Here is a 26,231-nt window from a genome sequence, read left to right as displayed (position 1 = left end):
TGTGTGTGGGAGAGGAGAAACCACAGCTCAGGAAGAGAGAATGAGAATGTGTGGTGGGTGGGGGGGTTAAGGGTTGATGGTAGTCTGTACAAGGCTACCAAGTACAATTTAATGAGAACACCTTGTCTCCTCCCTCTAGTTGATCACACACACACCTCAGCACAAACACACACACACACACAAGAACCCACAGAACAAGTAACACACAGCTGTATACACACACACCGAAGTCAGCTTGCGCCAGGTACTGATAAAATAAGAAGGTCGGAGGTGACTTTACAGCAAGCCCACAGCGGTGTGTGTGGGAGAGGAGAAACCACAGCTCAGGAAGAGAGAATGAGAATGTGTGGTGGGTGGGGGGGGGTTAAGGGTTGATGGTAGTCTGTACAAGGCTACCAAGTACAATTTAATGAGAACACCTTGTCTCCTCCCTCTAGTTGATTACACACACACCTCAGCACAAACACACACACACACAGAAGAACCCACAGAACAAGTAACACACAGCTGTATACACACACACCAAAGTCAGCGTGGGCCAGGTACCTCCGAAACCAAATAAAAAAACCAAGGTTAGGAGGTCAACAAAAAGAAGAGCCCAAAAGCTGCAAAACAGCTGCCTGCTTTAAGCACACACACACACACACACACACCAGGAGAAGCTAAAATAAAAACTTCAAGGTAGCAGCTTACTCTACCAAGCCCCATGCTGGCGGATTAAAAAAAAAAAAAAAGTTACACATTTCTTTTTACTCCATCTAATTGTATTCTTTTCCCACAAATATATACATGAAGATTCATACATACATTTACATACTGTATACAGTATATACATACACCCATATTTTTCTGTCACCTCATTTTTCTTTTAGTACATTGCGTTTTCACTTTACATTCCCCAACGTTATTTGTCCTTCCTCCTGAAACAACTGCAGAACCTCACTTTCTTTTTTCCTGCCTCTTTTCAATTGTCTCATTCAATTTATAATTTTTAATCAAGGCTGCCGTTTCTCCACACACTGAGACATCACATGTTCCTGCTTTTGGTGATTTGGTGCTCAGCTTCCTATTCTCCCACTTTTCAGAAAGGCTCTCTATCTCTTTTTTTGTGCAACGGATGTTTGGCACACATCAGGATGTCAACAGCAGGTTAATTCATCTTTTTGCAGTTTGCCTATTGCAGATCTCAAGGACAGCTCCCTTTTCATTGTCTGTAAATAACTGTTCACCAACAGGTCTGTTTCTGGGAACAGGCTGTCAAAGCAAGGCCCCCTAGTGGTCAGGGTGAATTAATGCCACCCTCAGTAGAGAACCCTGTCTTAATTTTGTTTAGAAATATTTGTCCAGACTGTACTGTAGAACAATGAAATGTTATTGTCGTGTGCCTTAGCAGTGCCTGCACTGTATTCACTATGCACAGTTCAATCAGTGTGCTATTGCTGACACTAGTGCGGGCAGCATGGTAGTCATGTGACGTGTGGCCTCCTTGCTAACTGTGCACTGCACACATGACCATTAAGCACAGCCACTTCAACTTCTGCAATTAGCCGCTGCCAGGACCAGGACTCGGGACTCTCCCCCTGCAGTGAGTGAATGAGTCCAGGCAGCTTCCTCCTCTTGGCATCGCCACTGCCTGCTTGGCTTGCTCCTGAGGTGAGAGAGTGGGCATGAGGAGAGGAGGTCTTGGAGGCAGGAGCACTAGCACGGCAGCAGGGAAACTGTGGCCACTTGACCACCATGGAGTTTAAACAATGCATACACTCCAGGAGCACATTACACAGGGACACACAAGACCGTCTCAATGGTCTTGCCATAATGAGAATTAACAGAGACATGTCTAGAAATCAATAATCATATGGTGATGTTAGAAATGATATTGCTGCAAGAAAGTCAAGGCATGTCTGATTTTAGAAAGACTTTTATTTGCAATGTTAAGTACCTCCATTAACCAGCCATGTGTTTCTAATATTATTCACTAGCTGTCCCCCGCAGATCTGCCAGCATAGTAGTGAAACAGGGCAAACTTTAAAAATCAATAAACAAACAGGTATTGCTAGCTAAGTGGAGGCAAGGTACGCTCCAAAACGTCAGGATAGGTAGACCGACTTGAACCGAGACTTGCGCGTGAGTGAGGAGGGCCCCGTCCAGCTCCCCCCTCCTCTTGGCCCACACCCTCTGTCTGGGATTAGCGCGAATAAATTGCTCCTGTGAGTGAACTATGATACTTAGCGTGATGAGAGAAGTTGCAAGAATGTTCAAGCAAATTATAGAAAAAAAAAAACAGATCTAAATCCGTTAAGTAGTTCTCTTGTTCGCTAGCTAAGCGGATGTAAGATACACACTGAGGCTGGCACGTGAGGGAGGAGGGCCCTTCTTTTTCAAGACCTCTGCAATTCGCCTTGGCATGCTATCAATCAACTTCTGGGTCAAATCCTGACTTATGGTGAACCATTGTTGCCTTTTTAGTGCTTGGAGTTGATCACAATTTGTGGGCTTCTGCTTGTCCTCTTAATTTTTGAAAATTAATCAGAAGTTCTCAATGAGATTAAGATCTGGGGAGTTTCCTGGCCATAGGTCCAAACTTTCATTGTTTCAAAGGTTTTTATTGACAATTCCATTAAGTTTATGCAAAGAGTTAATATTTGCAGTATTGGCCCTTCTTTCTTTTTCAAGACCTCTGCAATTTGCCCTGGCATGCTGTCAATCAACTTCTGGGCCAAATTCTGACTGATGGCAGCCCATTCTTGCAAAAATCAATGCCTGGACTTTGTCAGAATTGGTGGGTTTTTGTTTGTCCACTTGCCTCTTGAGAATTGACTACAAGTTCTCAATGGGATTAAGGTCTGGGGAGTTTCCTGGCCATAGACCCAAAATTTGTAATGTTTTGGTGCCTGAGCCACTTAGTTCTCACTTTTGCCTTATGGCACGGTGCTCCATCATGCTGGACAAGGCATTTGTTGGTCACCAAACTGTTCTTGGATGGTTGGGAGAAGTTGCCCTCAGAGGATATTTTGGTAGCATTCTTTATTTATGGCTTTGTGAAGCAGAAAACTTTGTGAAAACCTTTATTTGTGTCATTCTCAAAACTTTTGGCCACGACTGTATAGTGGTGTGAAGGGGGAGACAGATTTTCTTGCCTTGGCTACCAAATAGGTCAGAAATGGCCCTGCTCACCAATATTTGTCTTACTATCAGTTCAGTCACAGCCAGCTGCTATAAATCTGCTGTGCCTTTTACTTATCATCTAACTAATTTACTTATTTCAGCAGTACTGAGATTTCTATTTTCTGGTCTGCTCAGCTTCCCACCAGTCACTCCTTCTCCCTTCTCAAGGCTGTTTTGTTCCACAATCAGTAATTGAGGCTCAACTGGTATTTCAGTAACAATGATCACAAACTGCAATGATTTCAGCTCAACACAAAGAAAGCTGTGCTTCACAGGATTTACACCTTCCTATTCAGACCTTTGCTACTGTACCCTACATAGTGCCATACAGACCTGTAATGAAGAGGAACTTTTGCCTGCCAATTCAGTCCTTTGCTATAGTGCCATATATAGCACCTTACAGTCCCATAGTAAAGCGGTACCCAAGGGACTTTGCCTACAAATTCTTTGTTACAGCACCTTTCAAGAAAGCGTTATCCATAGGACTTTTGCCTACCTATTGACACCTTTGCTTTTATAGCGCCTTTCAAAAAGTGGTATCCATCGGATATTTGCCTACTTATTCATACCTTAGCTTTAGCACCTTTTATAGTGCCTTTCACAAAGCAGTATTCATAGGACTTTAGCCTACCTGTTCAGACTTCAGCTATACAGTATTTAGGTATCCTTTGGACTTTGACACTTTCTACACACACTCCTCTTCACACACTAAGTGCTTACATGAAACCAGCGACTTTAGTTGTAGTTCTTTAAATTTGGAGAAACTTGTCAGGGTGTAGGCAGTTTCTGAGGTGAGCTGCACAAACTTTTGTATATTAAAGGAAAATCTTGCTTACCTCTTGGTGGCCATTGTTTGTGCAGCTCGTGCAGTCCAAACTGTAACAAGTCCAGCTGTCTCTTTTTCAAGGTCCCTTCTTATATAATATTATCCAAAGCCAGGAAATAACACAGAGTCCAAAAGCCTTGTGGTTTCAGTTTAGATGTTTATTAAGGTAATTAATCCCCATGCTCTGTCCATGGAGAAAGCCTCTAGACTTCCAATTTAAGGCATTTTTATACATTTTTTTAACAAAGATAAAATACTTTGAAACTTCTAATATACTAATGGACAACACCTACTGGCACTCTGCCATCTTTATCTGGATGCCCTTCGGCTAAGCCCACTCCTCATTAATTTTTTTATATCCATGACCCTTATTCATTATGCTAATGATTAGCACCTCTTGGCATTTTGCCATCTCTGCCCTTTACCTTGTGTAAACCATGTCATTTTATATTGGTTAATAGTTGTATAAAATTATATTATATAAAACTTCAATACCATTCAGTGCTTATCAGTTTTTAAACTATATTAGTGAGATTACAGTTATGTGCATAATCCTTATATATAATACGCTACCGTGGCTGTTCATTTGCCAGTCCAGGATTTTAAATCACCTGTAGCTCACAAACTGTTTGACCTATTGACCTGAAATTTGGTTCACATATACTACGTGACGTCTACTATCCGCTTTTGGGGTGATGATTGACCTCCAACATTATTCCTCTTTTTATTTTTATTTTATTTTATTGTAGAATCAACTCTTGGCAGTGCGCCTACCACCTTCGCCGTCACTTCCCTTACCTCTTCATATTTTAAATGATTCTTGAGGCAGATTGAAGACTCAAGTGCCAACCTAAGTGAAAAATTAAGGAAAACATACTAAGTAATTGCAACACAAGCACTAACTTTTTAACGAGAAAAGATGCCGACAATAGAAGAGAAGCAGCGGGCCACTAGAATGGAGAAAACAAGAGCTGCTCAGGAAGGAGCAAGCGCATCAACCTTTGAGCAAACAAATGCTAAACATACAGAGAAAGAAGAGGAAAACTAGGAATGCTCAAGTCAAGTGTATTCACTGCACATTATCGTGCAGTCCACCGTTACTGGTAATATCTTATAATATGCCAAATCATTAAGTAACATGGAAGTAAGTGTTCAGCTAAAACTTATTCATGTTATGCTTAATACTTAATTCTTAATCACATTATACATTCTAATTTCTATGCATAGTGTATTCTAATTATCTCAGTGTTAATTATATCTATTATATAAAAACATTTTGTATCAAGACGTGATCATCTTGGAGAGACACTTTAAAGTCCCACGAGACTACTTGCACGTCACGCCCTACTTACAAACAATTTCTTGGAGACAGTTTAACATCCCAGGAGACAAGGAATGAGACAAAAGGACAGCTGCTGTACAGGCTTTTAAATGATCGTCGTGCAGTGCAACATACAGATCACACAGCTTGGTAGCAGCAGCTGCAAGCCAGCAGCTGATTCGTCCGCATCTCCTTAGCTTGTGTTCAGTCCCCAACCCCTCACAACGCAAGCGGCAGAGACGTGAAGTGGCAAGCGTGAAGTGCGCCCCCAGAGAGAGGGGTTGGCTGAACAAAGCGAGTAGGGGGCAAGCACCCTTTATATATATATATATATATATATACAGCACATATACATCCAGTAAATATTCATGCAGATGTATTTCCAACCACTCATTTAGTGTTTTAGAAGAAATAACTAATATAATTGAGAATGAAAGAATTTGTAAAGTTTAAACTAAATATTCTAAAAACACAAGGGTTTATAATTAGTACTGAAAATTTAATTCTGGAGAACTTTAAACCTCTGTCAATCACATGTTGATAAATGAATTATTATGAATGCTATCAATCTGCCATACATTGGAAAAAGAAGAGTTCTGAGGTCTCATTTCAGTATTTTTATTTCACCATATCCATACTGGTCTGTTCATATTTCTTATCTTTTTTTTAATTTGAGGGTCTGAACCTGTTTTTGAAGTACCTTTACATGTTGCAATTGAAAAATATTTTCTTGTTTTATAAGTGTCTGAGGTGTACTTTGCTTAAGGAGAGTCTTTTCAGTTCTGTGCCCTGTTGGTAAGTTGTAGGGTGTTGTATTTTGCTTGACTTCTCATTGTCATGTTGGTTTAAAGACATCGAACTTTGGCTTTCAGTTTCTCATATCATTTTCATATAGGTTTGTATTTTGTTCCTTTACTTACTTACCCCTTTTTTTGCAAATGGGTTTTGCTCATTTTGGTTACCTGAGCTAAATATAGTAATTTACATACAAAATGATGCTTTCTGTCAAAGTTACTAGAGGTTTATGATGTTTTTTCCTTTGTTTAGTAGCCAGTTGTAACACTTTGAATATACCAATTTGAGCTTTGCTCTATTTTCAGGCAGTATAGTGTGAAGGTGCTGATTTAATGACATTATTTCTCTCTAACAGATCCAGAGGTCACCTACTCCCAAGTGGAATGGGACCAGCGAAGAGGACAGCAGAGAAGTCAACAGGAAGGTCCAGCACTGACAGATCATCAGAACAACAAGGGTACGTCTGGCCATTTTTCTTTAGCCATTGGAATTTTTGTTAGCCCTGTGTATAACCCAGTGAATATCAACAAGCAATAAATCAGAATACAGTCAGAAATATACATATTATGGAATTAAATAAAAAGTTGTAAGTATTATTATACCTTTGGTTTTCTTAAATAACAGATTAAAGTATATGATAAAGGTGTATGATTATTTATTTATATACCGCTTGTATACCACTTGTAAAAATACTTGTATTATTTGTCACTGTAAGAAACAGTTGTATGGCAATCCCGATGAATTTACTGTTAATAACATAAACTCAACAAAGCAGATTTTCAGAGGCTTGGATGATGAAATTGCAGGTTTTCTTAACTATATTTGTGTTTGGAACATTAGGCTTTCTTACTGATAGGATGTGGTAGCTATTATTTTCCACTTTAGATGAGCTCTTCATTCCCGTTTCTAAGCTTTAGTTATTTGTTATTTCATAATTATGGTCATTAATGACTAGATTAAACTGCTCCACTTGTATTTGATAGAATTTCTGGCAAAATTGCACACCACATGGCACGGCATGATTGGCTTTAGAAATAGTAGAATAAATATCTAGAATAAAGGTGACAGTGGTAAGCCTTTGACCTGACTCCATGGCCCCCACCATGAGACTGAGCACAGTGTAGACTCATTGCATCAGATCTCCAGTAAGTGAGAACAGTCTGAGGAACCATCACACACTGTGGCCCCTCAGACTACCAAAACAAAAATATACAGAAAAGTAAAATAATTAACAGCTCTAAAAAAAAGCAAATGCAAAAATAGAATGGTCTAAATTATGGATGTTAGAAAAGCAAAAATGCAAAAACTAGAACAAACATACTACCTGAGGCTTCCTTTTTATCTCTGCTGCCCATCCATCCTGTGACTGCCTCGTGATAAAAGCTGCTACTCAACAGACACAGATGTGAGTAGCTAAAGGCAGCATTCGAAAAGGCAGGGGGCAGAGTCTCAAGTCACACCTACACTATACCAAATGTTCATTTTTTGATTGGTCCACAGCACTTCACTCTGAGTATGATGTATACAGTATATAGCTTTAGTCAGCTAAAGTTCTTAAAAATGTTAGAATTTACTTAAAAATGTATAAAAATGTAAACTTGTGTAATTACAGGGTGTTATGAATGGTGTGTTGCTGTGAGGCTGGCTTGATACCACATAGACCTACATGTGATCTGACATGTGCTATTTTATATTACTAGTTAGCACTAATGCTTCACTGATCTACAATACAATACAATGCAATTAATTTCTATATAGCCCAAAATCACACAAGAAATGCCACAATGGGCTTTAACAGGCCCTGCCTTTTGACAAAAGCCTCCAGACCCCCCAGCCTTGACTCTCTAAGAAGACTAGGAAAAACAAAAAATCTTGTAGGGTCAAAAAATGGAAGAAACCTTGGGAAAGGAAGTTCAAAGAGAGACCCCTTTCCAGGTAGGTTGGGTGTGCAGTGAGTGTCAAAAAAGGGGGATAAATACAATACAATACACAGATCAGAACACAAGTAATCCTCAATACAATATAATAGTATAATAGAAATAGTACAAGTACGGAGCAGAACTCAGCAACATTGAACTGATCTACAACCCTGGGTTCAAATTATGTGCCCAATAATTGTGTGCCATTTGCCCCATGGCTTTGCTTGTTTTTTTCAGGTACACAAGTTTTCCTCCCAACTCCCTAATAACACTATCTCTCAGTTTGCATTGGGTGTGAGTGTGTGTGGGTCTTGTAGCATATTAGTGTGCTATCCAGGTTTGTGTCCTGCCTTGCATCCAGTGCTAATAGGATAGACCCCAGCTCCCACATGACTCTGAAGTGGATTAAGCAGGTGAGAGAATGGTGGCTTATTTATCAATTTAGAGTACTGTAGATGGTACATTTTAATTCAATAAATCTTTGCAATGGAATGACCTGGCAAAACAAAAATCAATGAAAAACAAAATATTTTCTTTTCATATCCTTTAATTTGTGGCAACAGTTCAGAATGTTTCAAAAGTGGCTCTCCTTTGGCTAGGAGACTGACCAGAATTGGTAGCGGTCAAAAAGAGCTTATTTAAAAAATGTAAAATAGTATTTGTATTTTTGGATATGGATCTTGATGAAGAAGCTGTGGCGTCACAATATTTTGGTTTGGTTTGAACTTTGATAATAACTTTATACTTGGCTAAATCTTTTTTAAATCTATTAATTACATTATAAATTTATGATTTTTTGTGTCAGTGAATGGTTATGTATTTTTGTCTTTTCTGGAGTCTGAAGCCTTTTGCTAATAGATGTTAATAAAATAAAAGGTTGCATCGTACAAGTATACCAATCTGTCCTCCTATCATTAATCACCATTAATAACACAGCTGGTGATGTCACCACTGTCCACTTTGATTAAATTTCCCATTTTTTTCTCTACAGGTTCTGGACATAAAAACTTTATATTACGCTGTAGATTCGTTGCACTCCTCACTCTCATAATGCTTGGCCTTGCAATTGCGGTGGTCTATCTGTTTGTAATAAGTAAGTATAAAGATTTTATATGATCCTCCTCAGGTCAGTACTTCTTGTCCTGACAGCACTTTAAAGTTCTCATTATTAATTCACTAATGATTGAAGAGGCGTGTGAGCCTCAGAGATCCTTCCTGCTTGTTGTGTGGAGCTCCTGTTAGAATTACTCATGGCTCATGGGCCTAAGGGAAACAGCCAGGCAAAAAACTGTTCACAGTACCTCTCATCTTGGTTCTAAATAAAGAGAATAAATAAATAAGTTTAAATGAATCATGCTGGAAACAAAAATATACTGTCGGACCAGGGGGGTATTTTTCGTACGTCGCTTAAATCATCCAAGATCAGATGCCTCATCTTGGATGAGTTAATGCCAGTGAAACTCATCCAGATAAGTCGGTTTTTCAAACACAGCTGTGTAGTAGATTAGTCGTGTTGGATCTAATCATCTGAGATAAATGCGCGCACCCGCGCTGATTGAAAAAGCCCATATATATTGAGTCTAGAAAACATGATCAGCAAGTCTTTGATAGGCTGTAACAAAATGACAAAAGAACGGGCGCAGTTTTTTTCACACAAGCGGAGCAAGACCTTTCATTCAATGGACATGAAGAATTTCAAGATTTAATATGCACAAGGGGTAACACTGCAAAAGCAGCCCAGACCAGAAAAGACGGCTGGCAAAAAAGTGGCCGACAAATTAAATGCGTGTGTGCATTGTACTTACTGAAAGCAGTGTTTCATTTCCAATGTGTCAGATTAATTATTAATTAATATGTCATAATTCCAGATCAAAACGTGAGCACAAGGAGAAGATGGGGACAGGTTAAATTAAAGTACAAGAATATACTTCAAATTGGTAAATATTGGTATATAACTATTTGAAGAATTGATGACATAAAGAATCATATATAATGTAAAAGAACATTAATTTTAAAGCTAATAAGAAGGCAGACAAGCAAAAAAAACAGGTGGAGGTCCATGCGGTCCAAACCTAACCCCTGGCTCTCCAGCAAAATGCCCATCGCCCTGTTTCTGAGGGCATTTCACGGGGAAGCTCCTCCTCAGAACCATTACATTTCAGGTAAAGGATGGTCATCGCATATATTTGTCCTCAATGTGTGCCATAGGTATGGTCCATATAGCCCTCTTTTTTTGGGGGGGTCAGCTGCAGGGAAATGTCATATCCCTAGAACCTGTATCTGACCAATGAGATATTGACAAAGATCAAATATTTGATGAAGACACTGTGTCTGATTATTCATCAGGAGGAGAGGTACATTTTCCAAATAATGTTTGATCAAACTCCACTGTGATCAGTCCCATGTGCCCCAATCACATTTGGAAATCCTGGTAATGAGAATGTTAGGTTGATTGAGATTCTTCATGGAACTGTGGGTGTTTTTACCTGTGTATTACCTACCTGCGATGGCATGAAACGCCTCTTTTGTCTGCACACGCAGGTGTCCAGGAAACACTATGAAAACCCAAAGGAAATATTTCAGAGCCAAACAGACTTTACGAATTGCCTGGCAAACTGCACTTTTAGTTAGATTTTCCGCATCGCCTACAGTATATAAAAAAGTGCCGCTTGCAAAAAACCTCAAAGCAATGCATACTCTCTGTGTGGTTGTGAGAGCACGACTTCGCCGAGTTTGACTTTGAATATAAGGTGCTAATAAATCTTTGAGGTACAATATTCCCCCTCGGCTTAAAGCGGTATCTTTCGAAAAGAATGTCCTCCGGGAGCAATAAAGGATCTTGCCGATTGCGCAAAACCCTCTCTATATGAAATTCTCTTCTTATAATTTGCGTACCGATATCAATTGGTCGTTCATTCATGAACAGTGAAGTCATGACTGAATGAATTCCACGCATGGGACACTGATTAAGTGTGTGAGCTAATCCTTGTTTACATCGAACAAACCTGCTCCGATCAGGTTTGAGGATTTGGATGTGTTGCTATGATAACACTTTCAGCAAGAGTTTTGAAAAACCGACAGATCCAGGATCAGGCCAAATCGTCAACAATTACATCTGGCTAAACGAGTAATCCACGTACGAAAAATAACCCCCAGGCCTGTGACATGGAGCTTTCATGTGGACCCCTCACTCACAAGGTAAAGGACGAGGATTGGATGTCATGTAATATACAGTAAGAGACAGTCAGGAGTGGTACAGACATAAACATGCCAGCCCATACCAACTCTTGAGTAGTCTGCTGTTGGAACAACTGTGGGCAAACCATGTATACCTGAATTTTAAAAATAAACACAAAACATGATGACCAGCATTAAAGAGAGACTTCTTTTCAGATGAGAGTGTGGTTCTGACTATTCAGAAAATAGTGGACTTCTGGCAGGAAAAAATCAGTCCAGGTTAACAGACACCAAGAAGTAACATTGATATTGGAAAAGCTATCACTTTTTCAGTCTAAAGAGAGGAAAAAAAGAAGGCCTTATCACACCGTGCCAACCTCTGGAGCAGCAGAGTGTGACGGTCTGGGCTGGGTCTATGCTCGGTGGTCACTACCAGGAGACTCTTGGTCCCAGAAACGACGATAGTCGTAAACCAATATGATCAGGGAGAATGAGGATGAATAGAGTCATCAAGGGGTTTGGGCAAAGTGTTCAGTGCTTTTATTCAAAAGACCAAACAAACAAAGTGTCCAAAATGTGTGTATCCATAGATAAATTTAAAAAAAACGAAATAATCCATAACATCCAGAGTATCCTGGAGGATAAAAACCTATTCTAAAATCCAGATGGATCCAGAAGAGTTGGTCAATTCCAGTAAAGCCATATCGACAGTAATGTCCTCCTCAGCCAGCTCAGTGCACCCTTCACCACATATCTCCCTAGCTCACCCCAGTGGGTCTTCCAACTGACAGAGATACCAACACATACAACCACCTCTACAGATTCCCATTCCACCTGCCTCGACCAGCATTTTCTGTGACATGCACTGCAAGACCTCTTATATCCCGTATGCCAGTGCAGTGCTACCAGGAAGCTTGGGAGGTTTGTTTGTTGTCTCCGCTCCAACATTGATCAACAGGGACATCCGGAGTGCCATTCACTTTGCTCCCTGGTTGCTCTGCCTCCTGTCTCATGCTCTAATGCTGCTCTTGCTATCTGGTTTACTCCCAACCATATGTCTGTCCAGCTATACTCCGGTCTGTCTTTTTTATTTTATTCTCATTCAATTGCCTCCTAATTGTCCTTCACTAATTATTTTAGTTTAAATTACTTTATTTTTATTATCACTCTGCCTTGCAGGCTTCCTATATAGCCCTGATTGAGTGCAGATGTGGACTTCCACCTACTCCGAGGTGTGAATGCAGCACCTGACTGACCTGCTTGCATTTGCATGTGAAGGTGCGATCAGCCAAGCACCCCAATCAACCTTGGAGCAGCACATACACATTCACACATGCACCTGCACCCATTTAGAGCCTGCACACTCCAGGATTCACAATTATTTATTTAAAATCGCTCTTCATCAAAAACTCATATCACACAGAGAATTACCATCCCCAAGGCCCTTAAACTGTTCCCTGTGCACACATGTGACACTGAATATACTGAAAAGTAGAGTTGGGAAAAATAATTGATTCATTGGCCAATTGTTTTCATGAGGAGAGTGTTCTGAGTGCCATGTTGATCAAAAATTGATACAGATGTTTAAAAAGTACATTTTGTAATTAAAGAAGAAAACCTTTTAAACGGCGGCACGGTGGCGCAGTGAGTAGCGCTGCTGCCTCGCAGTTGGGAGATCTGGGGACCTGGGTTCGATTCCCGGGTCCTCCCTGCGTGGAGTTTGCATGTTCTCCCCGTGTCTGTGTGGGTTTCCTCCGGGTGCTCCGGTTTCCTCCCACGGTCCAAAGACATGCAGTTTAGGTGGTTTGGCGATTCTAAATTGGCCCTAGTGTGTGCTTGGTGTGTGGGTGTGTTTGTGTGTGTCCTGCGGTGGGTTGGCACCCTGCCCAGGATTGTTTCCTGCCTTGTGCCCTGTGTTGGCTGGGATTGGCTCCAGCAGACCCCCGTGACCCTGTTCGGATTCAGCGGGTTGGAAAATGGATGGATGGATGGATGGAACCTTTTAAACTGTGCATGATAAGAACAGTGCATGTAACATAGCCAACAGAATTCCATTATTAAATTATTTCCATCACATCAAAAAAAGTAAACGCACAGCTGTATACTTTGTATAACCAGTTTACATTCTATTGCAGTCTGTATTGATACACTTATGCCAACTTCGACTACTACCCCATAAAGGTCTTGCCTGTGTCACAGTTAGGAAAGGATTATCCACAGCACTTTCTTATTTCAAATCTAAAGCATGGGCTTACTTTGAATTTTAAATTATCAACTAACAACTTGGAAAAAAAAATCTGGAAATACCACCGTCTAGAAAAAATGTATTATAGAAAAGGACCACTAATATATGTACATGCACGTCTCACTTGACACCACTCAGAGATAAGCTGAGACCAGTGGCGTAGGAAGGTGGGTGTGGTGGGTGCGGTCCACACCGGGTACCAGCTCTGAGGGGGAGACAAAAAATTGCCGGTTTTGTATTAATGCGCCTTTATGTTACATAAAATAACATGTCAAATAATTTACATGGGCTTTAACAATCCCTAATTGCAGCAAATTGCGGGTGAACGATGTGATGCTGTAGTAAAAAGAAGAACTGTCAGGAGGAAGAAAATTATGCCTGGAGAGAAGGCTGCAGACGAGCCGCTGACTTTGGACCAAGAACTGAAAAGGTCAATGTTAGAGTGCATTGATAGGTTTCAACTAGAAATCGATACATGTTGCGAAGGCATGGCATGTATATCAGATCGGTTTGCAATCTTAGAGCCCAGCAATCTGATCGAAACCACAGAAACTGAACTTCCCAAGTTTGTACAAAGTTTGGTTGAAAATTACAATGAGCTTTCTGCAGATGGTATCCTTACAGAAATTCCACGCCTAATAAGATTTCTAAAAGCCGCCAAAATTCCAAAAGAAGAGTCTCTTGGTTGGACTTCCTTAAGATTCTTATTGTTTGTGGTAGAATATGAACTTTTAGACTCTGTTCCCAATCTCACTTTAGCATTAAGATTTTTCTTACCTTTATGTGTTTCTGTTGCATCATGTGAGAGGAGAACTAATTAAGAATTATCTCAGATCCATTATGAACCAAGCACGACTCCCTAGCTTAGCCATTTTGTCAACTGAAAATAGTGTAGCTGAAGGTATCGATTTTGATGACGCAATTTCAAAATTTGCAGAACAAAAAGTTAGAATGAAGAGATTCTAAGTATCATGTTAAAGTACAGTTTGTTGGATTAGAGTCTAGAGAACAAAACTTGTAAACAATTGAGTTTTCATTAAGTTGTATTATAATAATAATAAAGTTATGCACTAGGTACTATCACTATGAAAAAAGATTTCTTACATTGTACATTAAACTGGCTTATTAATAAAAAGGCATTTTACTTTTTTTTTGTTCATAAAAATTGTTTGCAAAATAATTAACATTATGCCCTCTTTACTTAACCAATTGAATAAAAAAATTGCTTTCTCAATAAATTTCATTTTATATTTTGGTGGACATGGGGGTGACAAGTTTAAACTCTGCACCGGGTGCCACCAGACCTTGCTACGCCACTGGCTGGGACAAAGCCAAAATGCAACAAAATTGACTAGCCAACAAAACATGCATGCAATTTTAAGCTTAAAAAGTTCATTGCCTGTTTTATTTTCAAGGATCCCTGTCAGTACATTATCATAGGAAGTGCTGGTTTCTGCAATGTGACCCATCAAATGAAACCAAAGTACGTCATAACATCAAACTCATTTTTTCCTCTGATATTCTGTTACTTAGAATTTACAATCAAACAAAATCTGAAATCAAACAGTTGTTTGGTAATGCTGGCAGAGCTGCTCAGAGATGTGATGCATGATCTTCAAGCACTGTACTGTCTTATATCTTCAAGGGCTGTACTCAGATGTGGCACTTGGTGCCACAGCCCACTTGTCAAGTTGTTTTGCCTGCCTAAGGTAAAGTCATCCCTGATGGAGTATCGCAGGAATCGTGGGAAAGAGGGGTCCTTTCATTGGATTAGCTGGCCCAGCACTGTTTCAGCTGTGGAATGGCCAAATGGGGGAGGCAGCTTGATGAATGAGGTCTCCAGGACTCTAAACAAATCCAAATCCTATTATGTGATATCATCTACTGTTAAATTCTGCTATGTACTTCTAAAATGTTTATTTGTATACTGTATTGAGGATTTGTTCTGTTCTGTGTATTGTATTGTATTGTATTGTATTGACCCCCTTCTTTTTGACACCCACTGCATGCCCTACCTACCTGGAAAGGGGTCTCTCTTTGAACTGCCTTTCCCGAGGTTTTTTTCCATTTTTTCCCTACTAGGTTTTTTTGGGAGTTTTTCCTTGTCTTCTTAGAGAGTCAAGGCTGGGGGGCTGTCAAGAGGCAGGGCCTGTTAAAGCCCATTGCAGCACTCCTTGTGTGATTTTGGGCTATACAAAAATAAATTGTATTGTATTGTATTATATCCCAGTAAAATCATGTCTGATAACTTAGGATGAATGGCGTTGATCTGCACACGGGGTTCACACAGCAGCTGTGCTCGTGAGTCGTAAAGACGTTTGTGCAGCTTTTTCTACAACAGAAGCTATGTAGCAAACTTTAAACTTACTCTATATACTAAAAATACTTTATCTTTTAAAAACTTGACATCTAACGTTAATACAGCTTTTAAATACAGCTCTGCTTCTTAACAGCATACACTTTGCACGTGTGGACTTGCATGTTAGCACAGTACATTTGCAGTGATTCTGACTGTTTCTTGTTTTCTCTACAGAAGATATCAGTTGTGTACATATGTTTGATGTTGTGTGTGCTGCTCATTTCACGTGTAAGGTTCAATTAAATGAAGGACTTTACTTCTGACGGGTGGAATCTTTAATTGAAATGTTTGACTCTGGTATTGTTTGTGGGGAACAGCCCGGACACAGACAGGCAGACACGATGGTTTCACCCAACACACATTTATTAATCATATTTACACTATGTACAGTGCACAATCCCAGTGCCGCAGCACCAATCACCCCTCAAGTCCTTGGCCACACGCACAAGGCCTTCTAGTCTCTGGACCGCCTCCACTCCTCTCTACCAAGCTTCGTCCTTCTTCCACTCGACTCTTGCCCCTGACTGGAGGGAGGCGGCCCCTTTTATACACCCCGGAAGGACTCCAGGTGCCTCCTGAGGGATTCTGTAGCCACACCCATGTGTGGCGGAAGCTCTAGCGGTGTAACCGGAAGTCCACCGGGTGTCCCCAATCCTCTCCCCCCCAGCACTTTCAGGTGTGGCGGAAGTACTGAGGTCCAGGGCTCCCAAGGCATCAAGGCGCCCCCTGGCGGTGGCCACGGGCCCCCAAAGGGTTGAGCTTCCAAGCTCTGTACCCGTGGTCCCCAAAGCAACCAGGGAGGGCGCCCCATCATGTCCTGGAGGAGGCACAAGCCCTCCTCCGCTCCTCCTGGGAATCCCGGCCGGGCATGAACCCCCGCCGGGTACCACGTTATATTACTCAGAAGAAAAGATATTAAAATGCATCAGAACTGCATCATAAACACACTTTAACCCTTTGCAGTCGTATTTAATTTTCAACGTCACGCTACATTAGTCGTAATTAATTATTGTAAAAACGACTAAAATTACAGCAGTTATTTTTTTCAAGCACGTGGGAATAACACAGGCCACTTTTCTCGACCAGGCGACTGTGCAAATCGGTCAGAAACTTGCAGGGCCACCAGCGGTGGCCTGACGACCTATAGCGCACTTTTTACTAAGGCCAGTTTTCTGGCCTAACGACCGCAAAGGGTTAAGCAAGATTCACTTGTTTTCAACAATAAAGTAAAAAAAAAAATCTGACAAAAATTATAACAATAACTCAGGAAAATGACAATAAAAAATTAAAATTGGCAACCAGCTATTGTAATACCAAATTGAAAGGCCCTACGAAAAGCTATCAGAGTCCAAGGATGTAACTAAATATTTAAACTTGTATTACATTTTGAATGACAATATTTACAATTTTTAATTGCCACATTATCCCATATGTTAAGCTTTTAGTTTTAAGATTTTTCAGAATTTTTTTTAGATGTTTGTACAATTCTGTTTCTTTAACACAAAATTAAAATACATATATTTTTTTTAAAGTCTAGTATTCCCTACCTGCAAAATTTCTGCTATCAGCATTGCTGCATGCAGCCCGCTATCAGCATTATTTCCATTTTCCCACAGTTCCCTATCCAAGCATTATGTCCATAATGTGCTTGTTTGTGTACAATTTTAAAGATTCAATGCCTTTCTATGGTATAAAACCTAGAACAACACCCAACATTGCAGATGTGGACTCACATGTATTTTAGGAAGTCTGTGTATAATTTTTATGTGATTTATTTTCAACACTTTTTACAATATAACAACATAATAACTACCTTTTCAATCGGTTTGGTGTATTGCTTGGATAATGAGAAAGCTGTGTCAGCATAAACACTTGAACACTTTTCAGGGGTTGCTTCCTTCTGATTTTGCCCATTTTCAGATTTCTTGTTGAATGAAAAAGTCTGGCTTTCATCGTTACCTGCCTCAAAGTAACAAAAATGAAACCAAAACCATAATTCTATAAGCACAAAATGTGCTGTTGAGTCATTGGAGGACCAAAGCAAAGGAATTAGTATGCAAATCAAGCCCGTTATAAGGAGAGATTTGAGATTGAGAGAAACCCCATGGCCAAGTACAAACAGGACCCCAAACACTGGTCTGGTATGAAAACAAAGATGTTCCTAAAACATTTCAACATTGCACTCATCAAAAATGGCTGTGACCTGGGGGCCTCATGTATAAACGGTGCGTACGCACAGAAATGTTGCGTACGAACCTTTCCACGCTCAAATCGCGATGTATAAAACCTAAACTTGGCGTAAAGCCACGCACATTTCCACGGTAACTCATTTCTTTGCGTACGCAATTTATCCGCCCGGTTTTGCAGACTGGCGGCACCCAGCGTCAAAGCAGTGCTACTGTTCCTGTGTGATCTCCCTTTCTTTCTTAAATCCACATTCCTGGCGCGGCTTTATAAATACACTGAAATTAACTGCATATTGTTTATTAGTGTAATGCATCTGATTGTAATTAACCTGTAGCAATATAATGGTCCAGGGAATAGCCATAGTATTCCAAATACCATAACTGCTTTAGCGTTGTAACTCTCACTGCATCTTCTTTCAGCTGATCCCGTTAAGGGTTGCCACAGCAGATCATCTTTTTCCACATTACTCTCACTGCACCACTCGGAGTATTTATATCACTGTATCTGAGTGGGAAATCACAGCAGCAGCTGATTGGAAAGAGAATTATCGGTACACAGCATGAAGCAGATGCTGCCTGAGCCACAGCAAACGCTTTAGTCCCTGTACGGACTTCGCGGTTTAGAAACAGTTTCATCCCAAGAACTCTAAACGCACTAAATCAGTCCATCAAGTGGTCCTTGTAGAAATGTTTGGACTTATAAGTACAATTACCCCACTGTAAACTTGCACTACAGTTATAATATTGCACAACCTGCGCCACTTTATAAAGCGCGTATTTACATGTGATGACGGTATTCATTTCTAAGACGAAATGCAGCAAAACATGTTGATTATATTATACAGATAAAACTTTAACTTCATTTAAATAATCTGTATTGTTAATAATTAAACATGTGAGGACACGGTGCCGCAGCGCTAGCTAGTTCAGTAATTGTTCCTGCCTTGCGCTGTATTCTTGCTGGTGCTGACGCGACACTGGAAAGATAGACGGATAGAATAATTAAACACGTACTACTAAGATATTTCAATGTTCCTTAAAAGTTTTGAAGAATCGAAGTTCTAAGCTTACAGATGGCTTCACGTCTATTACATAGCTTATTGTGTGGCGATTGAGTTTTTGGAGAAAGAAAAGTAAGGACAGGAATTGGAGGTTAGTACGTTTGAAAGAGACAGTACTGCTGTGATAAATTATTTCATCAAAGGTTGCGCATGGCGCAGCAAGCCTCTTGCGTGAGACATGAACAAGCACTGCGCCACCGTGTTCCCATGTTTAATAACATGCTTTCATTCCTATCATCATGAAAAAGATATCACGTATACATCTCGTATTTTAATTATTCAGAGAGCTGTAATATCAAGAATGTAATGGATTATGTGACCTGTCGGAGAAAGAGAAAGCCCGTTTAAAAAGCAGGTAGTGATTCATACACATAGAGCACATAGAAGATCAAATACAGAACAAAGCATTTAATATGCCACTTTAGTTACAATGGGATTTGAGAAACTAGTAAATTAAACGATTTTAAGATGAAGTTCATGATGTTCTACTTTAATGGTAAAATAAACTACGTGATTAAAGTGGAAATTTCGAGATTAAAGTTGACATTTCGTGCTTTTTTCCCCACTGTGTGCCTTTTTTTTGTCTGTACCCTAATAAGCTTTCATATGACACTCAGACGGTGGGCTACGACTCGCTTTTTCACGGCGACTTTGATATGTGATTTCTTTTTTATTTCGGGCACTGTGCGACTTTGTGAAGTTGAGCCTTCGAGTTTTTCCGACACTCTGTCACTCGATCAGCTTCCTTTTGTTGATTATACCACTGTTTAAACCAACAAATAGTACGTTTTTCCTTTGCCTCCACTTGGTATTCGCTGAAATTCTTATATTTTCTCCCGTGCTTTTCCCATTGTCTTTTCACAGAAGGCTATTTATATTGATTTGCATATTCAAAGAGGCGTAATTCTGGGAGGAGTTGGGGCGGGACAGAAGGCGCGTGCACGTGCGTTACTTTTCACGCAAATCGGGATTTATGTAGTAGAAGAACGTGAAAGTATGCGTGCGCACAGATTCCTGCATCTGGATTTTTCTGTGCGTACGCAAAATCCCGCTTTTGTGCTTACGCCATGTTATAGTGTGAGTTCTACGCACGGCGTTATACATGAGGCCCCAGGAGTGTGCCATAAGTAAGCATGCCTAAAAAGGGACTGGAAGTCAATCTCAGATCTTTATTTTCTGGAGTGAGGAATTTGACAAAGTACTCCATTTGACAGTAATTGTTCACTTTGTACTTATGTCCACCTCAAATGTCAAGAGTGCTTCTTTCTATTGAACAACTGTATATGTAAAATCAACTTGGTGCCTCAACCTTGGCATGGAGATTGTATCAAACCTCTGGAGAGACCAGAAGATGAAGAAGATGCACTGCTACTTTGAGGTTGGCTTTGAAGAAATGAATATGCAGATGATTAGGATGACCACAAATTATATACCAAAAGAATAGTAGTTGAAACTCCTGTGGAAGATGAGGTGATGACAATGATGAACCTGTCCTTTTGGAATGTCCTAATGCTGTTGAAATAAGTCTTTTAGTCTTTTCAATTATCATATCAATTCTTCCTATACTGAAATGTGGTCTTATTTTAAACAAAATTATCTCTTACACACATTCCACAGTTTCTATGTCAGCTCTGTTTTTTGAATGTAACTTCTGCATTCTTTGGTTTGTACACCACAGGTTTTAAGATAAAACTGAACATTTTATTTTTATGTGCTTCCCAGCATGCATTCATTCTTTGGTATTGGTGTGATTTTAGCCTCTGGTTACTCTGTCCTCTTTATCTGTGTTTCTAAAGTTACCAGCCGTGTAAAGGGAGTAAATCTGTTTATTGATTGATGGTGTGCTACTTTGCATTTTAGGAAACAAAAGTGATGCAGAAACACAAGATGAAGTCACTTCTAAGACATCAGATCCTGAAGGTGTAGTACATCTACCTATGTATATATTTACTTATTATCTTCCAACCCTTAATCCACAAGAGTTTAAAAGAAATACAATTTGAAACTGACCAAGCCTAATTAAATTTAAACTCTGAAAATGAATCTGAACATCGTTTGAACATCAACATTCTTGACATCACAACTTCAAGGTTAATACTTGAAGTTCTGTCTTAAATCGGGGATGCTGTTTTCACACAAGGGCTGCTTAACCTCTAAGCAACATCCGCTTTGATGTAGATGTCAATGTGGTCTGCCTTTTTCTTTCTGAAGTCAAAGAACAACTCCTTGGTTTTGCTGACATTAAAGGTGAGAGTATTTACCTTGCACCACTAAGTCAGCAGATGAACATCTTCTCTGTAGTGGTGTTGTCATTGTTTGTTTACTTAATAACAGAGTTACAGTTGTGTCTGTCCACACAAAGAGTAGCATATTGACCTGTGGAGAGCCTTTGTTAAAAGACAGTGTGATACTGCTAATCCATATATGTTGATATCCATGTATTTGGAACTCCAAAATCCACTTTAAGAGGGTGGCACTGAGTCCTAACTTGATGTGTTTGGTGGTCAGCTTTGATGCTACAACGGCCTTAAGTGCTGACCTGTAATCTGTAAACAGGACTCTGAGATAACAGTTTAAATCTTGCAGATGTCAAAGTGATGCCAATTTTATGAAATGCGAAGGGTATGGCATCCTCTTTGGAATAGTTGTGACAATAAGCAAACTGTAGATGATCAGAACTATCTGGAATATTTGGTTTAATGTGTTCCAGTACCAGTTTGTTAGAGTGAGTACCACTGGTCTAGTAATTTGGACAGTCCACTTTTGTTTTTTTAGGCACAGGGAGACTTGTTGTCCTTTTGATCATGAAGGGACAACAGCTTCTGTCAGAAGAAGTCATAGATGAACTAGAATAGGCTCATTCAGTAGATATTGAAAAGCTATAAGTGTACAACCATGCTAAAACTAAACATTTAGACAAGCATTTTAAAAGAGGTCTCCTCCACCCCTAAGCAGATTAAAAATGTTACATTATCTTATGAGTATATCAGAAGACTTTAAATTTTCACCTACTGACTGAGTATATTGTCTCATCCATGCATCTGTGAAGACATCCTAAAAACAAAACAAACATGACCATCAAACATTGTGCAAATTTTCCATGTATTAATTTCAACTGCAGGTTCCCCTCACTCATTTTAACAACTAATTTTTGAACAATGGAAGGTCTGAAAATCAAAAGTACAACTTATGAGAAGGATTTAGAAGTTGTGTGGACTCTACGCTATCAACTTCCAGACAGTGTTCGGAAGCCATTAAGAAGGGTAACAGAATGTTAGGTTATATAACGCCTTGATGTGTGGAGTACGTCACAGGAGGTTCTGCTCAAGCTTTATAATGCACTGGTGAGGACTCATCTGGAGTACTGGGTGCAGTTTTGGTCTCCTGGATACAAAATGGACATAGCAGCGCTAGAAAAGGTCCAGAGAAGAGCGACTAGGCTGATTCCAGGGCTACAGGGGATGAGTTATGAAGAAAGATTAAAAGAGCTGAGCCTTTACAGTTTATGCAAAAGAAGATTAAGAGGTGACATGAATGAAGTGTTTAAAATTATGAAGGGAATTAGTACAGTGGACCGAGAACATGACTTTAAAATGAGTTCATCAAGAACACGGGGGGCACAGTTGAAAACTTGTTAAGGGGAAATTTCACACAAACATTAGAAAGTTTTTCTATACACAAAAAACCATAGACACTTGGAATAAAAGACCAAGTAGTGTGGTAGACAGTAAGACTTTAGGGACTTTCAAAACTCGACTTGATGATTTTGTAGAAGAATTAACTGGATAGAACTGGCGAGCTTTGTTGGGCTGAATGGCCTGTTCTCGTCTAGATTGTTCTAATGTTCTAAATTATTTAACAAATATTGTTACTGATCATATTTAATCATGAATGCACTGTCAACATCTTAAGTGAGCTGCTTTTTGGTTAAAATAAACACATAGAGTGCAAGCTTGAGATGTGATTTGGTACAATTTATTTTAAAACAATCGCTATAGCTAGTTATGTTTAAAAGATGAAACACATTAGTCACTGGACTGGTCAAAGTTAATTTTTTAACATGGTTTAACCGATCATGGACAGACTGGCTCAATTTTAATTCTCCATTTCCACAGTAGCACCACGGGGTCACATTTGTCCATCTTGAGCACACACAGCATCCTAGAATAGGATTTCAGCCTCACTTCTTCCTCAGTACAGTTTAATTTTAGTTTTGCCATCCCAGTGAGTCTTCAACAGAAGCTCATGAGTGTCACCTGAACTTTGGAATCGTAGAGAGAACTGAGTATTAAACACAGCACATGATTCTGCCATCAAACTTTATCTTTGCAGGTTCACATATCACTTTCATGACTTTGGGAGGACACTCTTACTATTTTTCTAATGAGAAGAATGCCTGGAGGAGCAGCATGGAGCTCTGTGCACGACATCAGTCGATCCTCGCTGTATTTAAGGATAAAGCCGAGATGGTAAAGAGCAGCCATGACGTGTCATTAATGAGTTGGTGAATGGGAATGGGGCTAATAGATCTTTGATATAACAAGACACAAAAGTGAAGAGTAAGAAATGTGAACTCTTTGTGACCTCCATGAGACTTCTTTTGTCTTCCATCCCCGTGTTGCCCAGTGCAGTGTATTCTGTTCTGTGTATTAATGTAAAAATAAATTAAATATAAAAGAGATCGACATTGAAAACATCAAACTTGTCCAGCTGTGTGTAGTTACTGTCAAGCAGGTCAGTAGAATTCCACTTAGTGATTAGCATTTCATCTTGAGTGGCTGGTTCTGCACGCACCACTTCATTAAGCACATCTGGGTTTGGGTTTTATTTTAATTTGTTTCACACAGACTTCACAGCACACTCTACAGTTGTGGCCAAAAGTTTTGAGAATGACCCAAGTGTTGGTTTTCACAAAGTTTGCTGCGTCAGTGTTTTAGATCTTTTTGTCAGGTGTTTCTATAGTATACTGAAGTAGAATTACAAACATTATATCAGTTTCAAAGGCTTTTATTGACAATTACATGAAGTTTAAGAGTTAAACTATTAAAATATTGCACAGAGTTAATATTTGCAGTGTTGGCTCTTCTTTCTTTCTCAAGATCTCTGCAATTTGCCTTGGCATGCTGTCAATCAACTTCTGGGCCAAATCCTGACTGATGGCAGCCCATTCTTGCATAATAAATGCTTGGAGTTTGTCAGAATTGGTGGGTTTTTTGTTTGTCCACACACCTCTTGAGGATTGACCATAAGTTCTCAATGGGATTAAAGTCTGAGGAGCTTCCTGGCCATGAACCCAAAATTTTGATGTTTTGTTCCCTGAGCCCCTTAGTTATCACTTTTGCCTGATGGCTCAGTGCTCCATCATGCTGGAAAAGGCATTGTTGGTCACCAAACTGTTCATGGATGGTTGGGAGTAGTTGCTCTCGGAGGATATTTTGGTTCCATTCTTTATTCAGGACTGTGTTCTTAGGCCAAATTGTGAGTGATCCCACTGCATTGACTGAGAAGCAACCCCACACATGAATGGTCTCAGGATGCTTTACTGTTGGCATGACACAGGACTGAAGGTAGTGCTCACCTTTTTTTCTCCAGATGCCCCAAACAATCAGAAAGGGGGTTCACCAGAGAAAAGGACTTTCCCCCAGCAGTCATAAGCAGTCCAATCCCTGTACCTTTTGTAGAATATCAGTCTGTCCCTGATGTTTTTCTTGGCTTCTTTGCTGCCCTTCTTGACACCCACCACACCATCCTCCAAATGTCTTCACCTCCCTCACTGTGCATGCAGATGCACTAACACCTGCCTGCTGCCCTGCCATTCCTGAGCAAGCTCTGCACTGATGGTGTCCCTGATCTCGAGCCATGAATCAACTTTAGGAGATGGTCCTAGATAGATAGATAGATAGATAGATAGATAGATAGATAGATAGATAGATAGATAGATAGATAGATAGATAGATAGATAGATAGATAGATAGATAGATAGATAGATAGATAGATAGATAGATAGATAGATAGATACTTTATTAATCCCAAGGAGAAATTCACATACTCCAGTAGCAGCATACTGATAAAAAAAATATTAAATTAAAGAGTGATAACAATGCAGGTATACATACATACAATAACTTTGTATAATTTTAACGTTTACCAGCCCCGGTGGAATTGAAGAGTCGCATAGTGTGGGGGAGGAGCAATCTCCTCAGTCTGTCAGTGGAGCAGGACGGTGACAGCAGTCTGTCGCTGAAGCTGCTCCTCTGTCTGGAGATGATACTGCTCAGTGGATGCAGTGGATTCTCCATGATTGACAGGAACCTGCTCAGCACCCGTCGCTCTGCCATGGATGTCAAGCTGTCCAGCTCAGTGCCTACAATAGAGCCTGCCTTCCTCACCAGTTTGTCCAGGCGTGAGGCGTCCCTCTTCTTTATGCTGCCTCCCCAGCACACCACCACGTAGAAGAGGGTGCTCGCCACAACCGTCTGATAGAACATCTGCAGCATCTTATTGCAGATGTTGAAGGATGCCAGCCTTCTAAGGAAGTATAGTCGGCTCTGTCCTTTCTTACACAGAGCATCAGTATTGGCAGTCCAGTCCAATTTATCGTCCAGCTGCACTCCCAGGTATTTATAGGTCTGCACCCTCTGCACACAGTCACCTCTGATGATCACGGGGTCCATGAGGGGCCTGGTCTTCCTAAAATCCACCACCAGCTCCTTGGTTTTGCTGGTGTTCAGGTGTAGGTGGTTTGAGTTGCACCATTTAATAAAGTTCTTGATTAGGTTTCTGATGCATGCTGGACTTTCTTGGGTGCCCTGAAGCCTTCTTCACAACAATTGAACCTCTCTCCTTGAAGTTCTTGATGATCTGATAAATGGTTGATTTTATTTGCAATTCATCTGATCACTCTTCATAACATTCGGGAGTAGATGCAAATTGCCACCATAAAAACTGAGGCAGCAAACTTTGTGAAAATTAATATTTGTGTCATTCTTAAAAGTTTTGGCCAAGGCTGTACATTTTTATTTGTTTAATAGCCCTTTCATTTTGAAAGAAATGTCACTTAGAAATATTCTCAGAGGACCTCAGTCTGTGACTAAATTGGTAAAATGGTGACACAAAAAGTGATTCTTATAAAGTCTCACGGTTTAGTCCCATTGAGATTCATGTAGCACCTAAGACT

The 26,231-nt window shown here is 40.0% G+C and overlaps 1 protein-coding gene across 1 annotated transcript; it reads left to right on the top strand.

The window, feature by feature from the left end:
* Positions 1 to 5,866: 5,866 nt before the first annotated feature.
* On the top strand, positions 5,867 to 24,910 carry LOC114651564 (killer cell lectin-like receptor subfamily G member 1). The gene is made up of 5 exons (XM_051928513.1): positions 5,867 to 5,924; positions 6,463 to 6,564; positions 9,018 to 9,119; positions 20,915 to 20,974; positions 23,387 to 24,910. Exons 1-5 carry the CDS (start codon positions 5,867 to 5,869, stop codon positions 23,560 to 23,562), a joined length of 498 nt encoding a protein of 165 aa, XP_051784473.1. The 3' UTR covers positions 23,563 to 24,910.
* The last annotated feature ends 1,321 nt before the right edge of the window (positions 24,911 to 26,231 follow it).

Source organism: Erpetoichthys calabaricus, chromosome 5 (assembly GCF_900747795.2).
Source record: "Erpetoichthys calabaricus chromosome 5, fErpCal1.3, whole genome shotgun sequence".
NCBI lineage: Eukaryota > Metazoa > Chordata > Cladistia > Polypteriformes > Polypteridae > Erpetoichthys > Erpetoichthys calabaricus.
Note: the sequence above shows the minus strand (reverse complement) of the source record. Positions and strands in the feature narration are given on the sequence as shown.

Coding starts and splice junctions, on each gene's coding strand:
- LOC114651564 (XM_051928513.1), top strand. CDS start 5,867: ATGAATGCTATCAATCTGCCATACATTGGAAAAAGAAGAGTTCTGAGG. Junction 5,925..6,462: donor AGTTCTGAGGTCTCATTTCA/GTATTTTTATTT, acceptor TCTCTCTAACAG/ATCCAGAGGTCACCTACTCC. Junction 6,565..9,017: donor AGATCATCAGAACAACAAGG/GTACGTCTGGCC, acceptor TTTTCTCTACAG/GTTCTGGACATAAAAACTTT.